The sequence below is a fragment of the Pocillopora damicornis genome, chromosome 4 (genome assembly GCF_964200805.1).
Source record: "Pocillopora damicornis chromosome 4, jaPocDami1.2, whole genome shotgun sequence".
NCBI lineage: Eukaryota > Metazoa > Cnidaria > Anthozoa > Scleractinia > Pocilloporidae > Pocillopora > Pocillopora damicornis.
Genome location: NC_142673.1, coordinates 25,075,269 through 25,099,971, shown reverse-complemented (window position 1 = coordinate 25,099,971; position 24,703 = coordinate 25,075,269). Strand labels below are relative to the sequence as shown.

Genomic DNA, 24,703 nt, shown 5'->3' with positions numbered 1-24,703 from the left:
TGCGCTCAGCAGGTTAACAATCGTGAAACGAATTAAATGTAGTTGAGAACAGTTCCAGTGCGTAAAGCAGCCACTGCTGCAATGAATCAGATGAGCAATAAGCGCTGTTACCCTTTATTACTAAGACTTTGGTAAGTCTTCTTTATTGAAGTCTTGTTTGGATCTAAGTCCTCTTAAACCACTAATTTCTTTGGGTCACATGTTTTTTAATGGTCCATTTGCACTCTATGGAAACGTTTCAAAGACCCAATAAAGTTAAGCACAAATATCCCATATCCCATACCTCCTGTGTTTTGTACGCCTATAATTCCACTTCGATATTTTAGAATCTGTGTGTTAAATATCCCGTTTCCGGTTATATTTTCTCCTCACGTTTTTTCTCCCAAATATCCCGTATGCTCCTTACCCCTAATGGGGCCTCAAGCTTCGTTATGAGTTATTCCCTAACAGAACGCGGTTAACTCGGAGCAATTAAATTTGACACCTTCCACCATCGGAAGTTGAAGCAGAGTAAGCAATAGCAGTAGATAACTGAACCAGTTACATTGGGCAGCTAGAAAAATTCACCAATATTTTCCAAAATAGTCTATTGATACAGGTAGCTTACCTTCACGAAATTCCCTTGAATTTTAAACCTTCCTCCAGCACTGTCCAACAAACTGTAACTGTATGTCTGCCCGTTATCAAGGTCAGTGGTACTGAGCACGCCTAATATTGTGTCTACGTCACTATTCTCATCCACGGTGTTGCCTGACAACTAAAGAGCAGACGAAGTTATTGCTTCTATAAAATGATAATTTTTCTACTTCAAACGTGACGATTCTGAAATGCCCTCAGAGGAGACTTGGAAATGTGGTGTCTTGATTAGAGTTTATGTAAGGGAAAAACGGCCGGTATTTAAACTTCTTCCAGCAACTTTTTTAAAGAAAATCTCGGCGCCTTTCCTCTCATGTGATTATTAGGGAGCTTTAACCTTTTTTTCATACAAACGGTTGTACACCAAGCTTTGCTTTATTAAAGAGGTTACAACAACAAAGAAACCGACTGTCATATCATAGGTGACGCATATTATGAGACTTTAAGATACTTTTAAATTGTCCTTGAGGAATATTCTCTCCTTTACGACTTGGCTACACTAGGCTAACCAGGCCTTAGAAGACCGGCAAAGACTTAATGTTACCACTACTGTCGCCTTGGTGGGCATGCAGCCTGTCGTTTTAACCTGTCATTTACCTCATCATGATTGTCTAAGTGATTCTACACCCAACTATGTATTTTAGAGGCACATAACCAACAATGCCAAATGTAAATTCCTCCTTAACCCTTTAACCCCTCAGAGTGATTACTAACGTTTTCTCCTATCAGTTTCACACCTAAAATAAACCTTGAGGTCATGAGAATGAAGGAAATGGTCACCAACTGAAGACGCTCTTGATTGTTAAACAAATTCTCTTTGTCAGTATCATAGGAAATGTACAAAGAACAGTATGGAGAATATGCATACTGATGTCAGGGTGTAAAAAGGTTAATAATTTTTTGTAGACCGTCTTTACCTGAATGGCCGTCGGTTTCTCGTTCACATCAGCTACAGTTATTTTAAATATTTTATCGAGCTTCATCGGTGGACTTCCATTGTCTGTACTTCTTATTGTTAGAGTGAACCTGCAGGAATAAAGAAAAAAACGGAGCCTTTAAATATTGTCGTTCTTCCTAAAATTAGTCAGGAAACATCACGCCCCCAACGCTGAGACATTCAACATATCTGCCAGCGCGTTATTTCTCACCCAGCAAGGCAGACTCGAGATCAAGTTAGCGTAAACAGCTGTAGGGTCCATCATAGTTCTCGCAAAATAATCTCTCAAATTGCACCTATCTTAATTTAAGATACACCCTTACTGGTTCGGTAACGATTCGTAATCAAACACCACCAATGTGTAAAGATCCGCTCCACGCAGCTCAAATTTTCCTCTCCCTCCACTAACAATGCTGTAGGTATGCTGGTCTTTATTGTTAGAATCCACAGAAGAAAACGTTCCAAGTTTTGTTCCACGTGGTTTGTTCTCTTGTATGGTTGCAGATCCCGAAAGAACAATCTAGAAAAGCCGCACAAACTTCCCATCATAATGACATTACTATTATTCAAACTGGACGAAAAAGTGGATTTGAATAGCTGACAAATGTGGCGAACTCCGTCTAGCCACGTGACAAAAATGATCTTTGCACCATTTTCGTCCCCCTCCCTTCTCCTATAAGTCTCAAATCCCGCATCTGCTGTATCTTACTCATTGCACAAATTTACAATGGAGTGAGAGATTAGGCAAAAAGAGTCACTTGTATCAATTTGTGATCAAGAGTACTATTTTCTTTTGGTATTGCGAAATGCTTTGCAACTGTGACCAAACCGAGAGAGACCACTGATGGTTGCTATGCTAAATCGGGTGTTTTGGCACACGAGTCCATTAACCCTTTAATCCCTACGAGTGATAAATAAATATTTTCCCCTATCAGCATCGCCCTTAAAGCAAACATTGAGGTCATGAGAATAAAGGAAACAATCATCAACTACAGAAGCTCTTGATTGTTAAACAAATTCTCTTTGTCAGCACCATAGCAAATGTATGGAGAATGTTATGGAGACAATGTATAGTGATGTCAGGCTGTAGAGGGTTAAATACGTTAGAGGTGGTTTTGTTGCCTTTTTGTAACATCACTATGAAACAGCTTTTAAACACATAACAGCGTTGCTACTACTCCTTGAGGTATTTCATCATGCTTCAATGACAGTTTACCTGTACCAATATATAATACCGGTTAGAGAGAAGCACTTCGAGAGTGATGTGTCTTACCTAAGACCACAACGCCATGACCTTGACCAGGGCTCGAAAATTGACCTCGCCACCCGGAATTCAGCTTGCTAAGCATAAGGCCACCTAGTCCCTAGTATATGACCTATCACTAAGACTAAGAGGGTAGCATCCAACCTATTGACCCGATCCGCTGGTCAATAGCTTGTCACCCCCTTCTTACTAATTCTAAACCACGCTTTCTTTCAATTTTAGCATCATCACTGACCTGAGAAGGTGGATCATTATTACGTCGGCAATAAGACGTAGCATATGTTGACCATTGCCCTGATGTCTGACACGTGACTTTAGAGGCTCCTTTTATAGAATAATCTTTAGGACATCCTAGCGAGCATGTGACAGGATAAGTGGTCTTGTTTCCTGGGCACGTGACAAGGGTATGCTTGCAAGTGCTACCGAGAGCTGTACCTATGAGGGAAAACCTTGAAGTGAGCAACATCCAGCACAATTTCTTCATAAAATACCATTGCATTTACAAACGAGATCAGACAAACGTTTGAGCTTAATGTCATCTTGATGTAACACCAAATTCGCTTAACTAATTTACAAAGAAATACAGGGCAGCTGAAGGAGAGAACTGCGAATCAGACCTTGAAAGTGAAAAGATTAAAGACAACACTTAACTCAGAGATTTTTTACTAAGATTATTGACGCGGCATTGTTAAATTACTAATCAAGTTTGGGCCACCTTTGTTTTGCGTAAAATTCTGAAACCTTTGAAAACAATTCGAATATCTGAAACCTTCCCTTAAAATATTCTAATTTAACCGAGAGTTTGAGCCTCTTCTTTTCGTCAGCACTTCATCAAGAAAACACTTTCTTATCCTATCTATAAACCTGCACGATAAAAATTGTACGAGAAAAAACCCTGCTTTAGTTGAAGGACAGAGGTCCTATCAAAAAAAAATTGAATTAAAAAAAATGGAATCAACAGCACGACAAACTTGGGAGACTTGACACGAACCCAAACTCTCCTCGACTACAATCTCCATGGTAACCAATATTTTTTCATCCTTTACAACCACCAACTGCGTGAAGCGAATTTAAAAAGCCGTGAAAAGGACGCACATGAATCAATCCTCTCATTCAGCGATAGCTAGGAGTCGACATACTAGACTGAGGATTTATTACAAATACACCTGATAATTTTCTTCATTATCCCGTCTGTCACTGCACATTGTTCTACCGACGATGACTGTGATCAGATAAATATGCCAAGTTCAAAAGATAAATTTCGTAAGAAGGAAAACTATGCCGTACATGGCCATTCTCTTTCAAAACACTCGACAAGCAACCACAACAGCTGCTTTCTGAAATGTGCTTAAAAACCGGCAGTGTTTATCTGCAAATTACAAGCAAGATAATGAGAATGAAAACTGTCATCTCAACGAGGCTGCTTCGTACACAAATCCTGAATCCATCAAAGTCACTTGGGGTTGGTGGTATTACGAGATGGTTCGGAGCTACCTTAAGAAGGTAAACTTTGTCTTCACTACAATTCTAAAACCGTGAAGGTACAAAAGCGGAATAGAACTCGCTCAGTGGACTGCAACGTTGCATTGCAGCAATATGTTTTATTTGCTTGACCGAGAGAGTTAAGAGAAGCTTGAGAACCAAGAACAAACCAATCTAAGGATATACCCATACAGACTAAATCTAGTTGAAGCGATGAGGTAGAACAAAGATACTGAAACCATCCCAATGCTTATTTACTTCGATTTTTTACGCACTTGTAAATGTCATATTCTGGAATTAACAATTACCATCTTTATTTCTGATCTTAAAAGTGAATACTTTAGGCTTTTCTCCAAATCCAAAGATGTAGCTTTTGGTAATGGGCCCCACACGTAAAGACACTCGCAATCTATGTGTGTTTAGTTGAAACTCCTTACAAGTAAGTGTTCCAGTTTTTCAAGCATACGAGCGCGACATCAAACCTGTTTGGCTAGCAAATTCTTACAGACATGCAAGTCATATTTTTATTTATCCTGCATCTAAATTAATTAGCATTAAAATTTTCTTACAACGATTTTTCTTTAAGGGTATTCTGTTTAAAACCAAAACCCTAATTTCTGATAAACTAAAAACTGTTCAACATCACGATTTCAGCCTGGGAAGACGAACCGTAAAAAGGAATCATGTAACAACAGATGCTGTCAATCAGCTCCATGCGAAAACAATGGAACATGTCACGAGATATGTGACGTCACGGCCAGGAGATACGAGTGCGAGTGTCTGCCTGGTTATACTGGCCACAGATGTAAAAAGACCATACGATCCTGTCACGATGTCATGCTTTCTGGGAAACATAAAAACGGAGTGTACCAAATACTAAACCGGACAAAAAACATTCTTTACGTTTATTGTGATTTTAGTTCAGAGCCGGGAGCAGCTTGGACCCTTGTGCAAAGCTACTTGCTCGAGAAAGACCAAAGTGATAGAGCTACGGACATGTTTAGCACAAAATCTTTGAAAGAGGATTATGCCGTGGAAGAAGAGTATCCTGGAAACAATTGGTCGAGTTACCGTCTGTCCCGAGCCAATATGGAATCAATTCGCTATCACTCCACTCAGTGGCGAGCGACTTGTGAATTTCCAACAATTGGCATTGACTTCAAAGATTACTTTTGCGCGTCACTTTCCAGCTTTGACCCCTGCATCCATCTACTAACTCTCCCCTAAGTTTCAAGTTGTACGAGTTCATCAACATTCGAGAAAATCAATGCATTAAATGCACTGCTGCTACAGTGGAAATATGCGTAAGAGTTGCTCGAGGCGTAGCCGAGATCAACTCTAGCTTCTTGAGTTTTATAACATTTTCAACCCGTTGGAAATTTTTTTTTTCTCGACGGATTTGTTTGCTGACGTCATGAGCGAACACAATAGGAATATGAAGCATGCTCACGCGATTGAATTTGATTACACAAATTTACTAGCTATGTTATAATAACGCTTTGTATACTCCATCTATTTTAGATGGAGTATACAGGGTTAACGAATGCATCAATTCGAATACTCAATACTTGTTTTGCGGAAAAACATGAAAGGAGAACTAAGGTTAATTGTTTAAATTGTTTCATAAATAGAGTGAAAGTGACCAGCTTCTAATTTCTCCTTATGATATCAAACCTGAATCAAATATTAAGGTCACAAGAATCTAGGTAATGATCACCAACTTATAAAGCTCTTGACTTTTAAACAAATTCTCCTTGTCAGCGCTTTAGGAAATGTATAGAGAACATTATGGAGAATATACATACTGATGATAGAGAGTAAAGGGTTAACGAATGCGTCAATTCGAATACTCAGTACTTATTTTGCGAAAAAACATGAAAGGAGAACTAAGTTTAATTGTTTAAATTGATTCATAGATATCGAGCAGGTTAGCACCCTTGCTCTCAGAGAAATCCTACGGTTCACTGTATAAGCATCAACTAAGCATCCCATCCTGGGAGAGAAAAGCTACTCCCAGTCACTTAATGTTGTAGAAAGCGGAATAAGGCTCTGGCTAGATGAGCCACTTTGCTCGAAAACTGACTTCATTCCCAGATCTCAATTAGTAATTCTTCTTACTGTCTACACTTGGTTTCTTATGATGCAAGTTCAGAGAATTTGGTATTTTATCAACTAATAATCCGCTCGTTTATATTTTTGATTATTTCCAACAATTGTCTGCTTGATATTATACTGATATTGACAAAGAAAAAAACTGAAAAGAGAATTTATGTCTCAATTCGTCCTAGACGGAGGTCCCAGTGTGGAAGAAGATTCAGCTTTTATTTAATATTTTAACCCACTGTTCTAATTCGTTGATTTGCCGTCAATTCCTTCGTTATGTTCACGCTTATACCTAAAACCTTGTTTTGTAGAACGGGGTTTGACTTAATGCTATTAATTTACCTGGGGCACAGTATGACGGTTTTGGCATCTTGCAATCTTTAGCGATACAGTTCTTCCTGTCCGTGGCCAGATAGTAACCATTGTTGCATGAACATACACCATTGCTGCACTTGTGAAGGCAACCATTGTTTGGAGTTCCACACTGAGTAGTATTCTGTGAAAAAGCGAAGCGAGACGACATCGCAAATGAGTAATTACTGACCATTTAGATGTCTGAACGAACCTTGGGAAAGACAGGCAATGAAGAATGGATTACTAAATATTTAAGGGGTTGAGCTTGGCAGCGGAGAGAAACGACAGTAACAGCAAAAGGCCCGTCTACAATTTGGGTCCATTATTTTCGCACAGTAGAATAAAATCAATCATATAAACAAACAAACAAAAAAACCCAAACAAATCTAAGGAAAGACCGCAAATCCGCAGGGTTAGGCTAATCGCGTGAACCCACTAAAAAGGTATTTACAACTGCATAACTAGTTCGAAAAGCAAGCATTCATTTTTCTGCAAAGGCAATGCCGTTGTTCGGCCTTATGTGATGTCAACATTCTGCAAGAGTATTTCACATCAGTCAATTATACTTTCCCTCACTGGAAGATGAGAGACAGTCTTTCTTTCCTCGAGAAACGTACCTGTAGAGCCGGGCAATCTCGACCTTGACACCTTTTAGTAATCTTTATAGTCCTCGTCCTTTGTTTAGATCCAACAGCACACTTTTCACTACAGGCTCCCCACGAACCCCAAGAGTTCACCTGAAACACAACAGCAAAATACTACTGAACGAGTAATGTCAAACTCGACGAAGAGAATGTGAGAAATTTAGCGGAAGATATATTCTCGTAGAGAATAAGTAAGTCCTGCATACAGCCTGTAAAGCGGACGCCGAGCTCACTATCCGGCAACTTGAAGAAAACACAGTATTTCTGCGTGAAGTCTGCGTGAAGTTTGCAGAAATTAATTGTTTTTTTAATTTGTCAAGCATTGTAGGGTGTGAAGGGAAAGAGGTAATAGAAAGAGCTGAAGAAATGTTTATCGACGTGGCCCGGCGAACTACCTATCTCTGATGAATAAAGGGGGTTTCTAACGAGACTGCGGTGCTGCGTCTGTGGGAGAAATAACAGGGTAATTCGGCAATATCAACTGAGTTGATGATGTAATTGGTCACCGTATAGAGTTTCCAAGCTGAAGTTTCGAGCGTTAGCCCTTCGTCATTCGCTCTGACGAAGGGCTAACGCTCCAAACGTCAGCTTTGAAACACTTAACGGTGGCCAATTTACGTTATCGACTCAGTTGATAATACCAAATTACAGTTCTCTACCTCTATTGACCAAGTAACATAGACTCACTAATGAGATACTTCCTACCTTGCAGATTAAGTGCATTGTCAATGTTATGGACATATTCTGCAGTAATTCTTATTCAACTCTTACAAAACATGGCAACGGTAGGGTTACTTACCACACAGTCCCTGTTGTCTCGGAAGTCAGTGCACTGCTTACTTTCTGTTCTTGCTCCGCATGCTTTTCCGCGGCATAACGCTGTCGTTTTGATAGTGCGTGTTCGAGTGGACGTACCGCTACCACAGCCATTGCTGCAGAGTGACCAGGCTGTCCAAAGGGACATTACACAGTCACGGTTGTTGTACTGAGAGCAAGATTTTGTTTCTTTCTGCGCTGGGCAAGATTTGCCACCACAAGAAGGCTGGGTATTTATGTTTCGTGTTCTAGTCCTTGAACCTTAAAAAAAAAAAAAATAATAATAATAATAAGCTAATGAAAAATGTTTACCGTTTACCCTTTTTACGCCAATGTTAATTAATTAATTAATTAATTAATTAATTAATTAATTAATGAAGCAACGATGTTATGAGTTAACAGTAAGAGCAATATTCCCTTCGAGATGACGCCCTTGGGTAACTAACGTTTCAAGTTCTAATTAAATCAATTAAACTAATAAAAATAAAAAGCTTCACAGGTAAGTTGCAGTAAAAGCAATTGCAGAAAGAAACCTAAAAAAAATTCAGGCGTAGACAGGACTAAAAGACGTGCCTCCCAGATCCTCGCTAGGCGCTTGTTCCAACTGAGCCACGAAGCCACTTGAAAGAAAATCTTCTTAAAACTGCTCTGATCCCAACATGATACTCAGTCGAAGCCTGAATTCTTTCAGGGTTCTCTTCTTTAATTGCAGCGAAGATAGCTCTTTACTTTGCATTTTCTTTACTTCATCCTCAGATCAAATCGTTTATTTCATTTCAAGTGTTTCAAGTTCGGTGATATGAACGTGTGCCACCTACCTGTGCCGCATGTTGTTGAACAAGCACTCCATGCAGTCCACGTCGACACCACGCAATCAACAGGACAACAACTGTGCTTGCACGAACGTGTTTGCCTGCTTGCCGGACACGCCACGCTGCAATAAGGCTGAGTCGCCACACTACGTGTCTGGTACTGAGTACCTGGCCCACATTTGCCATTCAGTGGGGTACAAGGGCTCCATGAACTCCATGAGTTCATCTTAAGGTGCAGTAAGTGGCAATAAGAAGTTTTGATCAAAAACAGAATTTATGATAACAAAAAATGAGTCTAATATCACTAAGATGATATAGTAAAACAAGTAAACCTATGTAGTAAATATTAAATCCAAGACGGAAAAGGATTCGAGTAAAACAAAATAAAACAAAACAAAATAAAACAAAACAGAACAAAACGAAGACAAGAACGGAGAAATAACACACACACAAAAAACAAGGATACATCAACAAATCAACGCCTACCTTGCAGGGAATGGGAACAGGTGTGCATCTTCTTGACTGGCTTAAGGATGGGCAGGGTTTTCCACCACAGCTTGGGTGTGAAGTGACGTTACGAGATCTTGTCTCTGTTCCACTGTTGACAGAACACCTTCCCTTCGGAGCTATACACTTCCCCCAACTAGACCAGTTAGTGACCTGATGACATAAAATCAGATAGCATGCTCATAAGCAATTTCGACAAAGTAGTTGACTTTTTCATAAACAATTTCGTGAAAGTATCAGCAACATTATAATAATAACTGAAAAGAAACTTTATACGTAAATATCTTGTACGGCTAGCTGCTAATTTCGTTACCAGCATAATTGAACAACAAATTTGGGAAAACTCACTCGAAAAGAGGTTCTGAGTGGCTTTTTTCAAAGATCATTTCAGCATTTATCTATTTTTGGAAGATCAGACAGGCTTTATGATCAAATTTGTATATTAGTTATTTGACTTTTACGTTCCGCAGGCGCACAAGGATGAAAATGTTCCCATTAAACGTTGTGTTAACTTTATATTTGAGCTTTTTCTCAATAATATATAGGAAACTAGCACTGCATTAAGCATTAGACTAAGTGCTTAACCCTACGATAAGCGGATCGGTTATCTATACAAAATACCTTGGACACTTACCTGACAGTCTCTTGGACAACAGGGTCCTCTACATGACTTCGATTCTCGGAGGGTTCCGCAAGGAGTACCATTGCAGCTAGACTGTGTTATGACTGAACGTGTTCGAACCCGTTTGCCGTTCTGTTCACACGCAGCACTGCAGCCTGACCAACTTGACCAATTGTCAGTTACGCAATTAACTGGACAGCATCTGTGTCGAAACAAAAGATCACGTTGAGCTCATATTTATTTTCTTAAATTAAATTTGCTTCTATCCGCTTAGTCTCCTGATTAGTCTGTTCTGTTCACTTATTCTCAGATGTTCCCCATACATCGATAAAATTGGTTCGATGTAACGGGGAACAGTTTGGAAACTTAGTTGCTCAGATTAACCCGTTCATGAATTAAGCCTGACTAGAGCCAAGGCAGATTTGCGCCGATAAATTCTCACCTACTGCTTAGACCTTGAGCAACAGTTTTACTTCTTAAAAGTTTTGGATAACAATTTGAATTAACGGTCTTGTTGAGGACAAAGTTAATCCTTTTTTAACATAATTTATTTCTGGAAAAAAATAACTCTTGAAACCGTTTAAAATAAATCAAATGCAATAATCTTCGAATTACTTTTGCGAATTTTTTTCGCCCGAAGATTTTGCAATGGTTGCGAAAATATGCCATTCTGAGTTTTGATACCCGCAATAAACTGAAAGGTAAACACATAAAGACATGTGGTTATATATTCAGTCATTCTCATACTCTTCTGAGCACGGAAAGACACAAAATCTTGCTCTCAGTATACTGGGCTTATAGTTTTTTCCTTTTCTCCTGACAAGTTTTTCACTTGTCTTGAAAGGCTCCGTTTCAATCTTAAAATAATAAATAATAATATGTACAAATATCCGACTCCATCAATTTGCAAGCCATTTTCTCCAGAAAATCACGTAACGAATCATCCACCGAGTCACGGTTATAAGAAAAAGTACCACGTTCGGATCTCTCGAGAAAACTCGAGGCCAATTCTTTCTGCTTCGAGAAGATCTCGATTTGCGTTGCGCAACACATAACCAGATGAATTATGCAAGTGAAATTGGTGCGCGCCAGTGCCAGGTACCATAAGTAAACAGAAAGGGCTTTATTAAGCTTCGTAGTAAGATTTGAGGCTCAAAGAATGTAAACTAGTTACTGTCCCTCCTTACTCAGAAAGGAGCGTGTGGTAGGCGGCAAAGTTAGAGAAAAATTATAAGTTTATACCAAAGAACGCAAACAAAAGAAGTTAATTAGTCAATAATCTCTGCGACTTAAGCATATCTAACTCTAACAGCGTACAGATCTAAATTAAGTTCTTTTATTAAAACTTCAGTTTAATCATTTCCATCGGGATTATCGAAGATCTACAGCAAAAAAAAAAAAAAGATGTTAAACGCCAACTCATGTCTCAATTAATATATAATCTTATCGCGTTTTGCAAGGACAACAAGAAAAAAAACATACGCACAGAGTCAGACGTGACACGGCAATAGATAACCACAAAGGTTAAATCATGTTCCGTCTGTTTTTTTTTTCTGCACTAAGAGAGGGCAGCAAGATCATGTCAGGGCACATAAAACATAACAGTAACAAATCTCGAATTTTCACGCAACAAGAAATTTGTGTGTTAATGGCTTGTGTGCCACGAACCTCGTTAAATTTCTCGTTTTACTGAAAGGCAGAATTACATTTTCCGCCATGCGTCAACAAAAATATACTATAACGCTACTTAGAATTAATTATTAATAATGGATCATACACTCTGTAATCGTACAAGGCAGATTTTACCTATTCATTTGGTTTAAACTCGAGAAACAGAATTTGGAAATTGTTTAAGGTAACAAAAAACGTCAAAGAAAGAGAACACGTACTGTTGTCCACAATAAGAAACATAAGAATTGACGACACAGACAGGAGGTTTATCTTCCCAAAACAACAGGGGACTTCTAGCAGGCTGTGTACTTCAATACCAAATGCACGCCTACGAAACTGAAAAGTTTTCAAATGTAACTTTTTCAAAATAACTCACATTCCAGTATTGCAACTTATGGTTTGACTTCTCTGACTGGGGCAAGACGTTCCCCTGCAGCTCGGATATCGAGTTATACTCATAGTACGTGTTTTCGTCGACATTCCGCAACCATTACAAGGACTCCACGAGTTCCAGCTCCAGGCACAATTGACGCGACAACATTGTGTGTTGCAGTATCTGGTCTCACTCAGCTTGTCGGGGCATGAACCACCGCAAGCAGCCGCCACAGAAATCCCCCTTGTGCGAGCTTGTGTCCCCCTGCCACATGATCTTGTACAGGTGCTCCATCTTCCCCAGTTACCAGGCGTGCAATTACGATAGCATCGACGTCTCCGTCTGCGACGCCAAGACTCCACGGTGGAGAGGAAGCAGCTCACACAAGCCAGTGCTACAAAAATCGTTGCGACCTTCATAGCCGGATGATTTAATTAAGCGCGTAGTAAGCGGGCTAAACACCGGAATAGCGAAGTAGTGCTTGAAATACGATCTTTCAATGTGAAGCAAGAAGTTTGATGACAATTAACGTTGGCGTAGAATTTCAGGTGATTTTATGGTACGATTTTAAGCACAAATTAACCCAGGGGCGTCAAAAAGCGCTTCAAGTATCTAATAAACAATACAAATAGCGTGTTTTGTTGACCAAAAACGGATCTGTTCTACTGCAGGGATGTTTCGTCATAAGATAGACAAAGGTAGAAACGTTATTTGTTGATTAAGATTTTCTAAGAAGCTACTTTGTTATATTTATGTAACACAAGTCAAAACAACCACTAGTTCGGCGCCGCGCGACAAGTTTTAGATAAAAGTCAAACAAACGTCGTCAGCCACGTGACACAATACTTTCAGAATGATGGCAATAACGGTGTCAACTTTCCGTTTAGGCGCTAAAAGTGTTTTGATGCTCAACAAGGTCAATACTAATTCTAAAATTAATATGCATTTTCAAAAAATAAATCACGGCAAAGCTAATAAGCTCCAGAGGAGCATTAGTTTGTAACTCAAAAAAGATAAAACTCGCATATATCGTCGTTTGCATTCGCTATAAATACCTGACCTTTAATTTACCTTTAATTCTTTGATTTTTCGCTTTCGTATCCTTCTATCTCCTATTTCATATTACTAGTAACTTCAATTTAAAGGGTCACGAATTAAAATCGAGTCTCATTAAAACTGTAATATGTCAACTTAAGGAGTGTTAAAAGTTGTGCCTTTGTTCAAAAAGAAACAGAGCATAAAATCAGCAGCGCGCTTTTAATAACATTCCGGTAACGCAATATTTATGTCATGTCATTCATAACAAAGACAAATATACCGTTATAAACATTTTAAGAACGGTTTTCACAAAGTCGGGGCACACGATCGGTGTCAGTGTGTATGTATAGGCAAAGACCCGGAAACACGGCTCCAAAAGACACGTAGCATTAAAATAGCAATCTAAAAATCGGTCGCAAATTAAAGAAGCAAAGCTTTCATGATTTACGTACAGACCCATGTACAATTTACCCCGAGAAATATACCTACGATGGATCATTTAAGCTTCTTGCAACGTGCGTGTATTTTACGTGTTAAGATCTAACGTCATGAGGATCTGGAAAAAGGTCAAAACTCCGGTTATAAAAACTTCCGCTGGAACTTGTGTCAACGTGCTTACATGTATATCATTGTGCAGTAAAAAAATCATTTTTAAGCGGTTGAAGGCATTATGAATGGATATAAATCTTAGGCGTAAGTGTAATAAGGCGGTTGTATCAGCTAATATTCTTCTTAAAACAATAATTATGCTTGTGTTACCTGAGATTTATATTTGACAACTTACCGGTAATCCGGTTTCTAAAACACATCTACACAACGTAAGATTAGCTACCTGCCATTTTAAACTTTGTTTATTATCGCAACTACTATCCAATTCAGACTCTGCTATTCACATCAAATCGAGTCTGAAGTTTTCTTTTTTAGAACCGCAAACTAACATGCTAATCTGCTAGCGATAAGGAACAATATTATTACATAATGCTTTTCTTCCGAATCCTGTACAAATGGTAAAGGTTATAGTCTGAGATTTTCAACCTAGTTTTTCTTCCAGCCGAGAAACAAAAGTAAAAGAAATTGGCGAAATAAACGTTTTCTTTTAAAAAAAATTATCTATTCATTATCTGATCAACAATACGAATACCGAGTGTTGTTGACCAAGAATTGATCTATTTTACTGCAGTGTTGTTTCGTCAGAAGATAGACATGTTTTTTTGAAAAAGGCAGAAAGAGCAAGGACGACGTTATTTAGTGATTAGTGGAAGCCACTTTGTTTATTTACGTAACACATGTCAAAACAAGCACCAGTTCGGCGCGACAAATTTGAGATGAAAATCAAGCAAACGTCTGGTCGTCAACAACGTGATACAATACTCTCAAAATGATGGCTGAGTCTGAATATCTGCAATAACTTGTATCAACTTTCCGTTTAGGCGCTAAAAGTCTTTTAATGCTCAATAAGGTCAATTCTAGTCACTAAGAGTGATTCGTGGCACGAGAACACTTGAAATTATCAATTATAAATGAAATACTGTCAGCATGAAGAATGTCATATGCTTTGTATATATGATTAATTTCGTGTGAGTCGATTGACCTGTGACACTGGCTCTCAATTAACACGACAAGCAGGAGCTTGTTCCTAAAGGTTACTTGCCTGTTTTGTTATTGCTTCACTCACTTAATGACGATGCATAATTGTTGCTTTCGCCTACGTAACTGGCGTTAATTGGGGCGTTCAGTGAGATTAAAACGGCCAGTACGCAGATTACAGTTGCCTTAAAACTCTAATGTTTTGACTTAAACTATTACAATGGCGGGTTTTCCCTCAAGATCTTTTAGTTGCATGACAGCTAGCGTCACAACTTCATAAGCACCGGAAATTCAAGTACGTTCCCAGCCGCAATCTCATATCGACTTCTTCACATGGACATTTTGTCAAGAAAATCAAATTACATTAAAACGCGTTGCGTAATGTGTGCTTCTCAGGCAATATCTCGCCAAATCGTAAGACCATATTGGTAAAACTGTCTATAAGTCTGTACTGTGATTCTTTTCAAATTCAAGCACATTTGTCATGAGTCAAGCTAGTCACACAAATAATACATTACCCAAGCAAACACGGACGATTCATCTACTCGAAGCGAACACTCATACATAAAAGGAACACTTACTCAGAGATAAGAGTCTAAATTCTCTAACTTCCGAGCAATGCGCTGTTGCAAGCCTGACTCGAGGCAAGTTTTAGCTTTTATGTTGGATTTCGAGGCCAATAGGAACAGAATGTAAAAAGGACAAATGATAAAAAATATAAAAGGAGAAACTAATGACTATTCAAGATGCTCGCTTTTCCCTTGCAAAAAGACCCATCAATGCTCCATCGCCTCGACAATAGGGACTTTTTCTGTAGGCAAATGCAAGGAGTAAGCAGTTTGAAACAGGTAAAAAAGGAAAAAAAAATAGTTGGAGAACAAAGACAAGTGCTGAGATTTCTGTGGATCTTTACAAAAATTGAAATAAAAGATAAAAATTAAAAACAAACTCACATTCCGGTATTACAGCTTCGCGATTGACTTTTAGAACTCGGGCAAGCGTTGCCACCACATGTATTTTTCCTTCTAATACGCATTGTTCTGTTTTGTTGAGATACGCCACAACCCTGGCATGGACTCCAGGAGTTCCATGTCCACCAACAGTTCACAGGACAACATTGGGTATAACAGGAGACAGTCCTATATCTTTGGGAACTATAATAATAAGGACACCTTCTACCACCACATTTCGGCCAAACTTTGACTGGCCTTTGCTGAACTGAGTACCCTGAACCACAGGTCTTTGAACAACTTCTGTATGTCCTCCAGTTTCCAAGAACACAATCTACTCGTTGAGTACATGGCCTTCTTCGGGTTGCCCGCCGATTTCGGCGAGTTAACCACGACTCAGAAAAGCTAATAAGGGCGCACAATACCACAGATACAACAAGAGCGGCCAGAACGAAGTTTCTCATACTTTTCAGATAACAATCCAGAGAGTAAAGTGATGCAATCTGATAATACTTTCAGTCTCATCCCTACTCATAAGACAACGTATACTGCTATATACGGCATTTTACCATATCATGTTTTGTTTGCATTCTTTTGTATTCTACGGTATCCCATAAAGATCCCTCTGGCTGCGACATTAGATCCCTTTAATTGCCGAAATAAATAAATGTAATATTCAGATTTCTTTGTTTAGAGCACGCTCGGTACCCGCTGTATTGACATAAAACTCAAATTTTGGCATAACATCTTGGAAACACACAAACATTTATGATTAATAGAAATCATCTATTCTTCGAGTCTCAATCATTTCCAATAAAGGACAGGCAGAGGCGTATTCCAAGATCTAAAACTGAACAGAAAACTAAAAGGAAATGAGCCACAAAACAAGCAGAAGGGGAAGGGCACGAAAAAGACCCTGCAACCACAAATGCTAAGTCTCCTTCTCTTTAGCCCTCTAACTAGAGTAGACTACGTTGTCCTCTGCGGCCTTTCATCGATTAGTTATGCACTCTTTTAAGCGATCTTTTCACATTTTGAAATTCTAGAGACGGTCACCACACTTGAAAGGAAAGAGAAAATGTAATTGACCTGTAGCAATTATTTTTAACACCTCCTGTCTCTTTCCTTTTTTCCTATTTGTTGCTTCTCACTGCTTTTGGTAACTAAATGCTGTATTTTTCAGTAACGAATACTAAAATCTAACAATTCTTAAAAGTATATTAAACCTGGTGGTAGGACAGCTGCGTTAGTAGAGAGTTCGCGATAGAGCTCGACCAACGCGTGTACCCGAGGATATACACGTTTCACTTTATAAATCGCACCCGAACGGTAATGTTGCGAAGACACCGCAGCAGAGTTACGGAAACAAACATTTCAGCAAGACTTTCATTTTTGAACCAGCCATTCATCACAACTGTATCACAACTGATCCAAATTATGATATTGATTTGTATATAGTGCAGTAAAACCGGGTTAACTTCTTTGCGCCTTTCTGGAACAACTTTGATAACGTAAAGCACACTTCTCAATTTACAAATAACATAGATTGCAAGGCCATTGCTGAGCTTTGCAATGCAGTTAAATGCTTTTTTATGTTAGTATTGGATTATTACCGGCCTTTTTGAGGTTAGTTAGCCTTTCTCTTGTTTTTTGCCTTTGCTTTTGTTTGTCTTTCGTTGGTTCGAGCAAGTAGATACAGGTATTGACAAGTCGTTTAGACAGGTGAAGGTATATAAATAACTACTAAAGGAAAGGAACAATTCACGAATCAGGCTTTTCGACGGTCGATCGGTATGAGCTTTATCGCAAACGAAACCAAAACATCGGAAACAAATTTTATAACTTGACTCCAGTATTACAACTACGCGTCTGACTTCTAGAATTTGGGCATGCAGTACCGCCACATGAGTTGGATGTTATAATACGCATCGTCCTGGTTTGCTGTGACACGCCACAACCTTGACATGGACCTCAGGAGTTCCATGTCCACCAGCAGTTAACAGGACAACATTGTGTGTTACACGAAACAGTTCTATATCGTTGAGAACTGTAATAATAAGGACACTTTGTACCACGACATCTTGCCCAAGTTCGAACAGACCGTTGTTGAACCAAAAACCCACCACCACATGTCTTGGAGCAGCTACCGAAAGTGGCCCAACTATTGAGAACACAATCTTGACGTGTGCACCGCCTCCTTCCTCCTCCCCTTCTACCTCTCCTTCTTCTTATCCACGACTCGGACAGACCAATTAGGGCGCACAACGAAGCAAAGATGAGAAAAGCGAGGCAAAGGAAGCTCCTCATACTTCTTATGGGCAAAGTATTGCCCTCTAAAGGAATCTTTAATATAATCTCAGAGGAAAGGGCAAAGCAATTTTAAACCCAATGTATTATGTTTCCTAATCCTTTATGAATGCCGCAACTTCCAGACAAGCCTTTCAGCCATTAACTGTATTTTCTTGACCGCTGCAAGATGGAATGTTTTCTTAAAGACTTGTCTATGCAGATCTTGAAATATTCCTGCACCGGTGTAATTGATGTGTTTTTATTCAAGGCAGGTTCACGATGAAATTTTACAAACTTATCATTTGAAAGATAGGACATTAGGTAAAATGGTAGTTTCTTTTTAAGTAAAAAATAACGTCTTTTGCGTGTAGCTGAACTTGGTGCGAGTAATAGTAGAATAATTAGTCTTGAATAAACAAACAAACATCATAATTCCTATTACTTCCAAGCGCTACGCTACCTTGTTTTGTTAATATCATACTTTGGGTAAATGAACTTTAAATTTATCTTGTCAAGAAACAAGATTTACTGCTCAGGGGAAAGCCAAATCAACACTATTTTTCTTTTTGACATCCTTTGTTTTGGAAACTTCTTATGGCCGGTTACAGGATACGACAAGTAAAAGCAAAGCCTAGGGTCACAGACTGATGGAAAACAAAGGAAGTGACCCGTGCAGGTTGAAGACATCACGCAAAGAAGCAGTAGATGATAGAATTGGAGATGGAGCCCCTGCTCCTCTTGACAAAATCTCTCCCATCTCAACAAAATATTATCCATAATCCATTGCATCTGCTTTAACCCTTTAAACTCTTAGGATGACAATAATCTAATTTCTCCTTACAGTACTACTGCTGAATCATTAATTAAGATCATGAGAATGAAGAAAATGATCGCCAACCTAAGAAGCTTCAACTGTTAAGCAAATTCTCCTAGGGGTACTGGAGGAACATATCGCGTTCTGCCATTGAATCACGAAAAAGGTGAAACAACTGTCGAAAGTGTGTTGATCACTACCCACTTTAAGTCAGAGGGGATATGAAAGCGTTTCCCCGCTCTAAAACCGAAAATAATTTGGGACTTAGCTCTCTAAAAAAAAAAAGTCGCAGTAGCATTGCATAAATGTGAAACTTAAGTTGAACTGACTTCGTAGTTCCCCGTGAAGTAGGGAAAGAAACGGAAACACAGTTAAAGAAGCGAATGAGGAAGATATGCCAGACGAGGAAAATGATGAACTTATCTTTTGTATGGCACCAGCTGAGCACATAAAAACAAACGCTTTATGGATATTGTTCACTTTTTGACGCGTAAAAATGCACCAAAGCAAAACGAAAATAGAACGGTCAGAAAGTCAGAACTTTAACATTAACTAGTAAACAAAAAACAAACAGTTAGCCACTTGTTGGATATTCATTGAGACAAGTAAGATATTTCCAGTGCTTTTGCTTTGTCCTTATTTAAGGCGAACGTATCAAGATGTTGCTCAGACATCTGAAAGGATAAACAAGAATCATGCATCGACTTTCTAGGGCTCAACGCGGGATCTTCTAAAGCTAAAAGAAGTAATGAAAAACTTACACTCCGGTATTACAACTTCGCGTCTGACGTCTAGAACTTGGACACGCAGTACCCCCACACGAGTTGGAACGTATAATACGCATCGTTCTACTTTGTTGTGATACGCCGCAACCGATACATGGACTCCAGGAGTTCCACGTCCACTGGCAGTTAACTGGACAGCATTGCGTATTGCACGAAACAGTCCTATATCGTTGAGAACTGTAGTAAGAAGGACAACTCGTACCGCCGCAACTGGACCATCTATAAACAGACCTCCGTTGAACCATATATCCGCTACCACAACTCTTTGAACAGCTCCCGCTTGCCGCCCAGCTGTTCAGAATACAATCCCTTCGCGAACACCGTCTTCTCCTTCTCCTTCTTCGCCATGACCCAGATGGACCAATTAAAGAACAAAACACCACAAAGAGCAAAAAAATGACCAAAAGAAACCTCCTCATGCCTCTAACAAGCAGGAAAATGTCGCGATCCGAAGAGATCTTCAATTTGACCTCAGTGTATAATACCAGACGACTTTAAGACTTGATTCATTACTGTCCTAAGCCTTTTTGAAAGACATCGCTTCCGAATTAGCAGTACGTGCCGAGGCACTATTGCTCAGTCTCTGCTGAAAGATATGTGAATATATCCTTGACTTGCCTATGCACCACACTAGTATGGTTAAGGTATTTGAATTTGCCCCAATATCTTGTAAAATTATTAGGTTTGTGGTTACATCGTACCGTTATCGTGCATCAGATCAAAGCAAAAAATACAGCAAACCATCTCTGAGCATGGGTAGAGAATTCAGATGTGTTTCTCTTCCAAAAAAATTAAATCAATCGATGAATAATGTTAATATTTTTTAATAATTTCATATTTTTTTTACGAGTTATTATATCGCATGTAAGTTTGGGGGTTGAGCTGTATTTACTTTAAAACATAATATTTATCCTGCGATTTATCTCGTGATCCAATCGCCTGTTTAGTAGGCCCGACGTGCATAAGCGCATACCAGGATCACAGAAAGGAAGACAATAGAGAAAATTTTGCCTGCAGAATGATGACTTTATGAAAGACGAAGACTAGACTCTCTCGCAGCTTGTAAGCGTGACAAGGTTTGAGGTCGAGCAATGAATAATCATGTCTAAGATTGAACTAGGTCTACGAATTTTAACACTAAACTCTTAATCGAACAGGTTTGTGGCTACATCGTACCGTTATCGTGTATCAGATCAAAGCAAAAAATACAGCAAACCATCTCCGAGCATGGGTAGAGAATTCAGATGTGTTTCTCTTCCAAAAAAATTAAATCAATCGATGATTTATAATAACAGTAAGTTAAATTAATCGAATCCGGCGCAACTTAAATGCTTCCCACACACACACAAAAAGAGAACTTTCCGACACTGGCCGATTTATCAGGTAACGGATGACGTTAACAAATAAAATTTAATAAAAGGCCGTCTTTAATATCCTGCAGCTTTTATCCCGATAACATTTCCGGAAAGTTCTCTTAAGACAGCTAGTTAACATTAAACCGATTTAAAAGAAAAACAAAATAAAAAACAAAATAAACAAAAAACAAAAACAAAAAAAACGCGTTCATATTACGCTTTCAAAGATCTACTGGAAACTTTAGCACTAAGAATTCATAAAAGACCATCACTTAAGCCTAGAGGGTACTAATTGCTGAAACTTGGCATATACATCGGGTCAGTCGATTTATCACATACATGCTTGGCCTCCCGCGTGACCTGATTAATTGGTGGATGAAAATCAAGCCGTATAAGAAACGTTTATCTTACTTAGATCAATATCGTCGTACTTGTTTTAGACTTTGACGACGATTTGAGCGAAAGGATGATTGTCCAAAAAATAAAGCCTTGATAGACAGGTGTTCTCTCGATAAGAATTCAGATGAACCAAGAATCGAGTGAGCTTTGCTATAATCCTTAGGTCAAGTGCGACTCATAACAATCTTTCCGCTGCCTGAGTTCGAAATATAAAGTGATAGAATCGCAGAGAATACAGAAACATTTAGAAAGAAATATGTTACCTTTGTGATGAGCGTCGGACAAATAAATTCTGAGTTCTTAGAGAGGACTCGAAGAAAAGCTATATCAGATTTAGCAATTGGAAGCTCTACCAAATGCTTAACCATAATTGATCTACAGAGCTGGAATATACTTGAGCTTCATGTGACAACTGTCCTACATACTGCATAACAATGGTGATTAATTTGCGCCTGGATGAATGATCCTCGTGATAGTTTCATTGAGAATTAACAAGACAGTGACATGATTTAAAACAACAGCAAAATTTCTAGGATGCTGCAATCTCTAAGGCCTACACGCAAATAACTGATGAAAATATAGATCAAATATTCTACTTCAGTTATACTTACACTCCGGTGTCACAAGACTGTGTTTGCTTAGCTGGGCAAGATCTCCCATTGCACGAACTGTATCTTGTAATACGTGGTGTTCGTGTCTGCGTTGAGATCCCGCACCCAACACAACTACTCCAAGAACTCCAGGTATACACACAATTTACAGGGCAACAGTTTGTGTTACACCTTTTCGAGCTCGACAGGGAGTAGGGACATCTTCCTCCACAAGACTCGGAGACAATCTTCCTCCGCGAACGGGAAGAAGTTCCCCCACCGCAAGATCGACTACATGAACTCCATGAACTCCAGCTACTAACCCTACAGTGGGTTACAGAACACCTACGTCGCCTTCTTCTACGACGTCTCCAAGCGTTTGAAGGCGTCCACATGATGCTAACTAAGGCCAGCGCCAAGAGCAAATAAATAACGCGAGCCATGAATTCGTATTTGCAAATGCGTTTTTGGTGCGTGTCAGAGCAACCCGAAGCTCGTGTGATTACAGGTGTTGCAATGTAACTAATTATGATATTGAATGTCCTAATATTACTGTCAAAACACTGACGTGAATTCTTTAGGAGCTTTCAGACTTAATCGCAGAGATGATGAATGTGACAAAGAGGACAATACAGAAAACGAACCGAGCCAACGCGACAACCTTTAACTCGAAGACCGTTGCCGTTTCCTGGCCTTATCTGTATGCTGGTCCGTTCTCAGACTTCATAGTCCATTGAGACAGCCACCATTGGGTTTCATAGTCCTACGATTATCACAAATGCACTTAGAAGCTTTATATAATCCTTTGCTTACAAGCAAAAATGCTCACTGAGAAGTCAGTTTCTATTTGGCCTTGTGTCAAACAGAATTTGGGGAAATCTTAGTAACAACGAAGGAGCTCTCCGTGACAAATTTGGCTCTCATAACCAGATAACTGGACATATTAATTCATGGAGCACCAGATGTCAGTGACGTGTTTGGTAAGGTTTCTAAACGGTACGGTCATCCTACAAGGCATCTTTCAAACATATCCATTTACATAATCCAGATTGTAGACAAGGCTTTGGATTACGTCAATACTTAAGGTATTCATTTTCAATAGAAATAAGCTGTACATGAATATTGCGAGAACCCAGTGGAACAACTTACGTCATCGGAAATTAAAGTTTTGTCTAGACTAAGCCATCCGCTTAAACTAACAAGGAAATAAAAACTTTTACAGTGAATAAATCATAGCAAATCTAAGAAGAATTTGGAATTCGAATTATGCACCTGATAGACCTGACATCAAGAGCTTAAATGCTAAACAAGTTTTGATTCATGACTTCCCTGATCACGGGAAAATAAATATTCAGCCTTGTATGATTGCAATTACGAAAGAAAATTGTTCAACTCTGACGAAGTTCAGATTTTAAAAATTTGATGATTTTTTTTGGCAAAGTATCACAAGTAAGACCAAAGTATATGAGGTAAAGACAAACTGAAGAGGTAAAATTATGGAAAGATAAACAAACAGCAAGGATTGCTTATCACCATAAAAAGTAACTGTGACATAAAGCCTTTGAGATGCAGTTTTGGTCTTCATTTCGCAAACAGCATAAGTAAATCTTACATTGAAACAATAAGAGGTTGACGAAACTTCTTGCTTCAACGGCTTCCAATTTAATCTAAGTTTGCGGAAGATTCTCTGTCTAACCGCGATCAAAGGTAAACAGGATGGTGTGCATTAGGGAGAAAATAACACGTTCTGCAATAATCACAAATGTACAGAGAAGCTTTGTTTAACATCGCTAAGCAGCAGGTATCAGTTGAGCGCTTCTGTGCTCGACAAGGCACAGAATTATCCTCCGTAGTAAGAAAACACCCGCAGATTTGATGATGAAGATGACAACAGTATTTAAAATAGGAAATAAAAGTCTTGAAGCAGTGCAGATTGCAGAAACGTGAAAATCCAGAAAGGATAAAAAAGAACTTGAAAAAATGACAACAGAAGTTCCCACAATCTCGTTTGCAATTGAGGCAAACTCTAAGGGCGGAGGAAATAGGGAGAACTGGGTGTAAAAGGCAAAGAGTACTCTTTTACACTCCATCTCTACTACCTTGGCAGAATTTCAAGGTTCAATAGGCTCCAGTTACAAGAATGCAACAGGAGGGAAGCCTCAAGGCATATGAAGCAAGGGGCATAAAAGCCTTCTGGACAGGATTTAGAAGGTAACTGGTAAAAGGCGTACACTCAAGAGGAAATATCACTTTTTGGAAGGACTTAATGCACACCAGTGGACTCTATGTATTGTGAAAGAGGGCCAGTTAGTAAGCCTATTTCTGTGAATTTCCTCTCGCACTCTATTGAAAGCGAGAAGGTGCAGCAAATTACCTTTACCATTTCGTTTTTCGTAGGGTAACATTTTATAACTGAGAGGCGCCGACCAGATCCCAAATGCTTTGCAAAGGCCAGTTCCGTAACACAATTAAAGAGGCTTTTTAAACATTAAGTATTCAAGTCAGGAACCCTTTGAACCACCATTTCACTCATTCGGTCAAAGATTAGAAATCTAGCAATTTTATAAATTAGTGCGACTATTTACATTGAAAACTCATTTTAACGCATCTAACTTCAGAGGTAGATATTTACACAATAAAAGATGTCTAGCTAGACCACCCATGTGACTTATGAT

At 39.0% G+C, this 24,703-nt stretch overlaps 1 protein-coding gene across 6 annotated transcripts in view; it reads right to left on the bottom strand.

The window, feature by feature from the left end:
• LOC113683425 (protocadherin Fat 4) overlaps nt 1-24,703 on the bottom strand; it is a 107,770-nt gene that overhangs the window by 22,815 nt on the left and 60,252 nt on the right. For 3 of the 6 annotated variants that reach the window (XM_027200667.2, XM_089205733.1, XM_089205736.1), the window contains exons 2-11: nt 10,190-10,379; nt 9,535-9,708; nt 9,055-9,274; nt 8,220-8,497; nt 7,394-7,513; nt 6,765-6,918; nt 3,073-3,272; nt 1,897-2,093; nt 1,554-1,662; nt 608-757 (exon numbers count right to left, since the gene is read on the bottom strand). In XM_027200667.2, the coding sequence (XP_027056468.2) occupies nt 608-757; nt 1,554-1,662; nt 1,897-2,093; nt 3,073-3,272; nt 6,765-6,918; nt 7,394-7,513; nt 8,220-8,497; nt 9,055-9,274; nt 9,535-9,708; nt 10,190-10,379 (1,792 nt within the window). Of the gene's footprint in view, nt 1-607; nt 758-1,553; nt 1,663-1,896; nt 2,094-3,072; nt 3,273-6,764; nt 6,919-7,393; nt 7,514-8,219; nt 8,498-9,054; nt 9,275-9,534; nt 9,709-10,189; nt 10,380-12,224; nt 12,868-19,660; nt 20,595-22,049; nt 24,675-24,703 lie in introns of those variants that run through there. The other 3 variants (XM_089205734.1, XM_089205732.1, XM_089205735.1) reach the window with 3 other exon arrangements.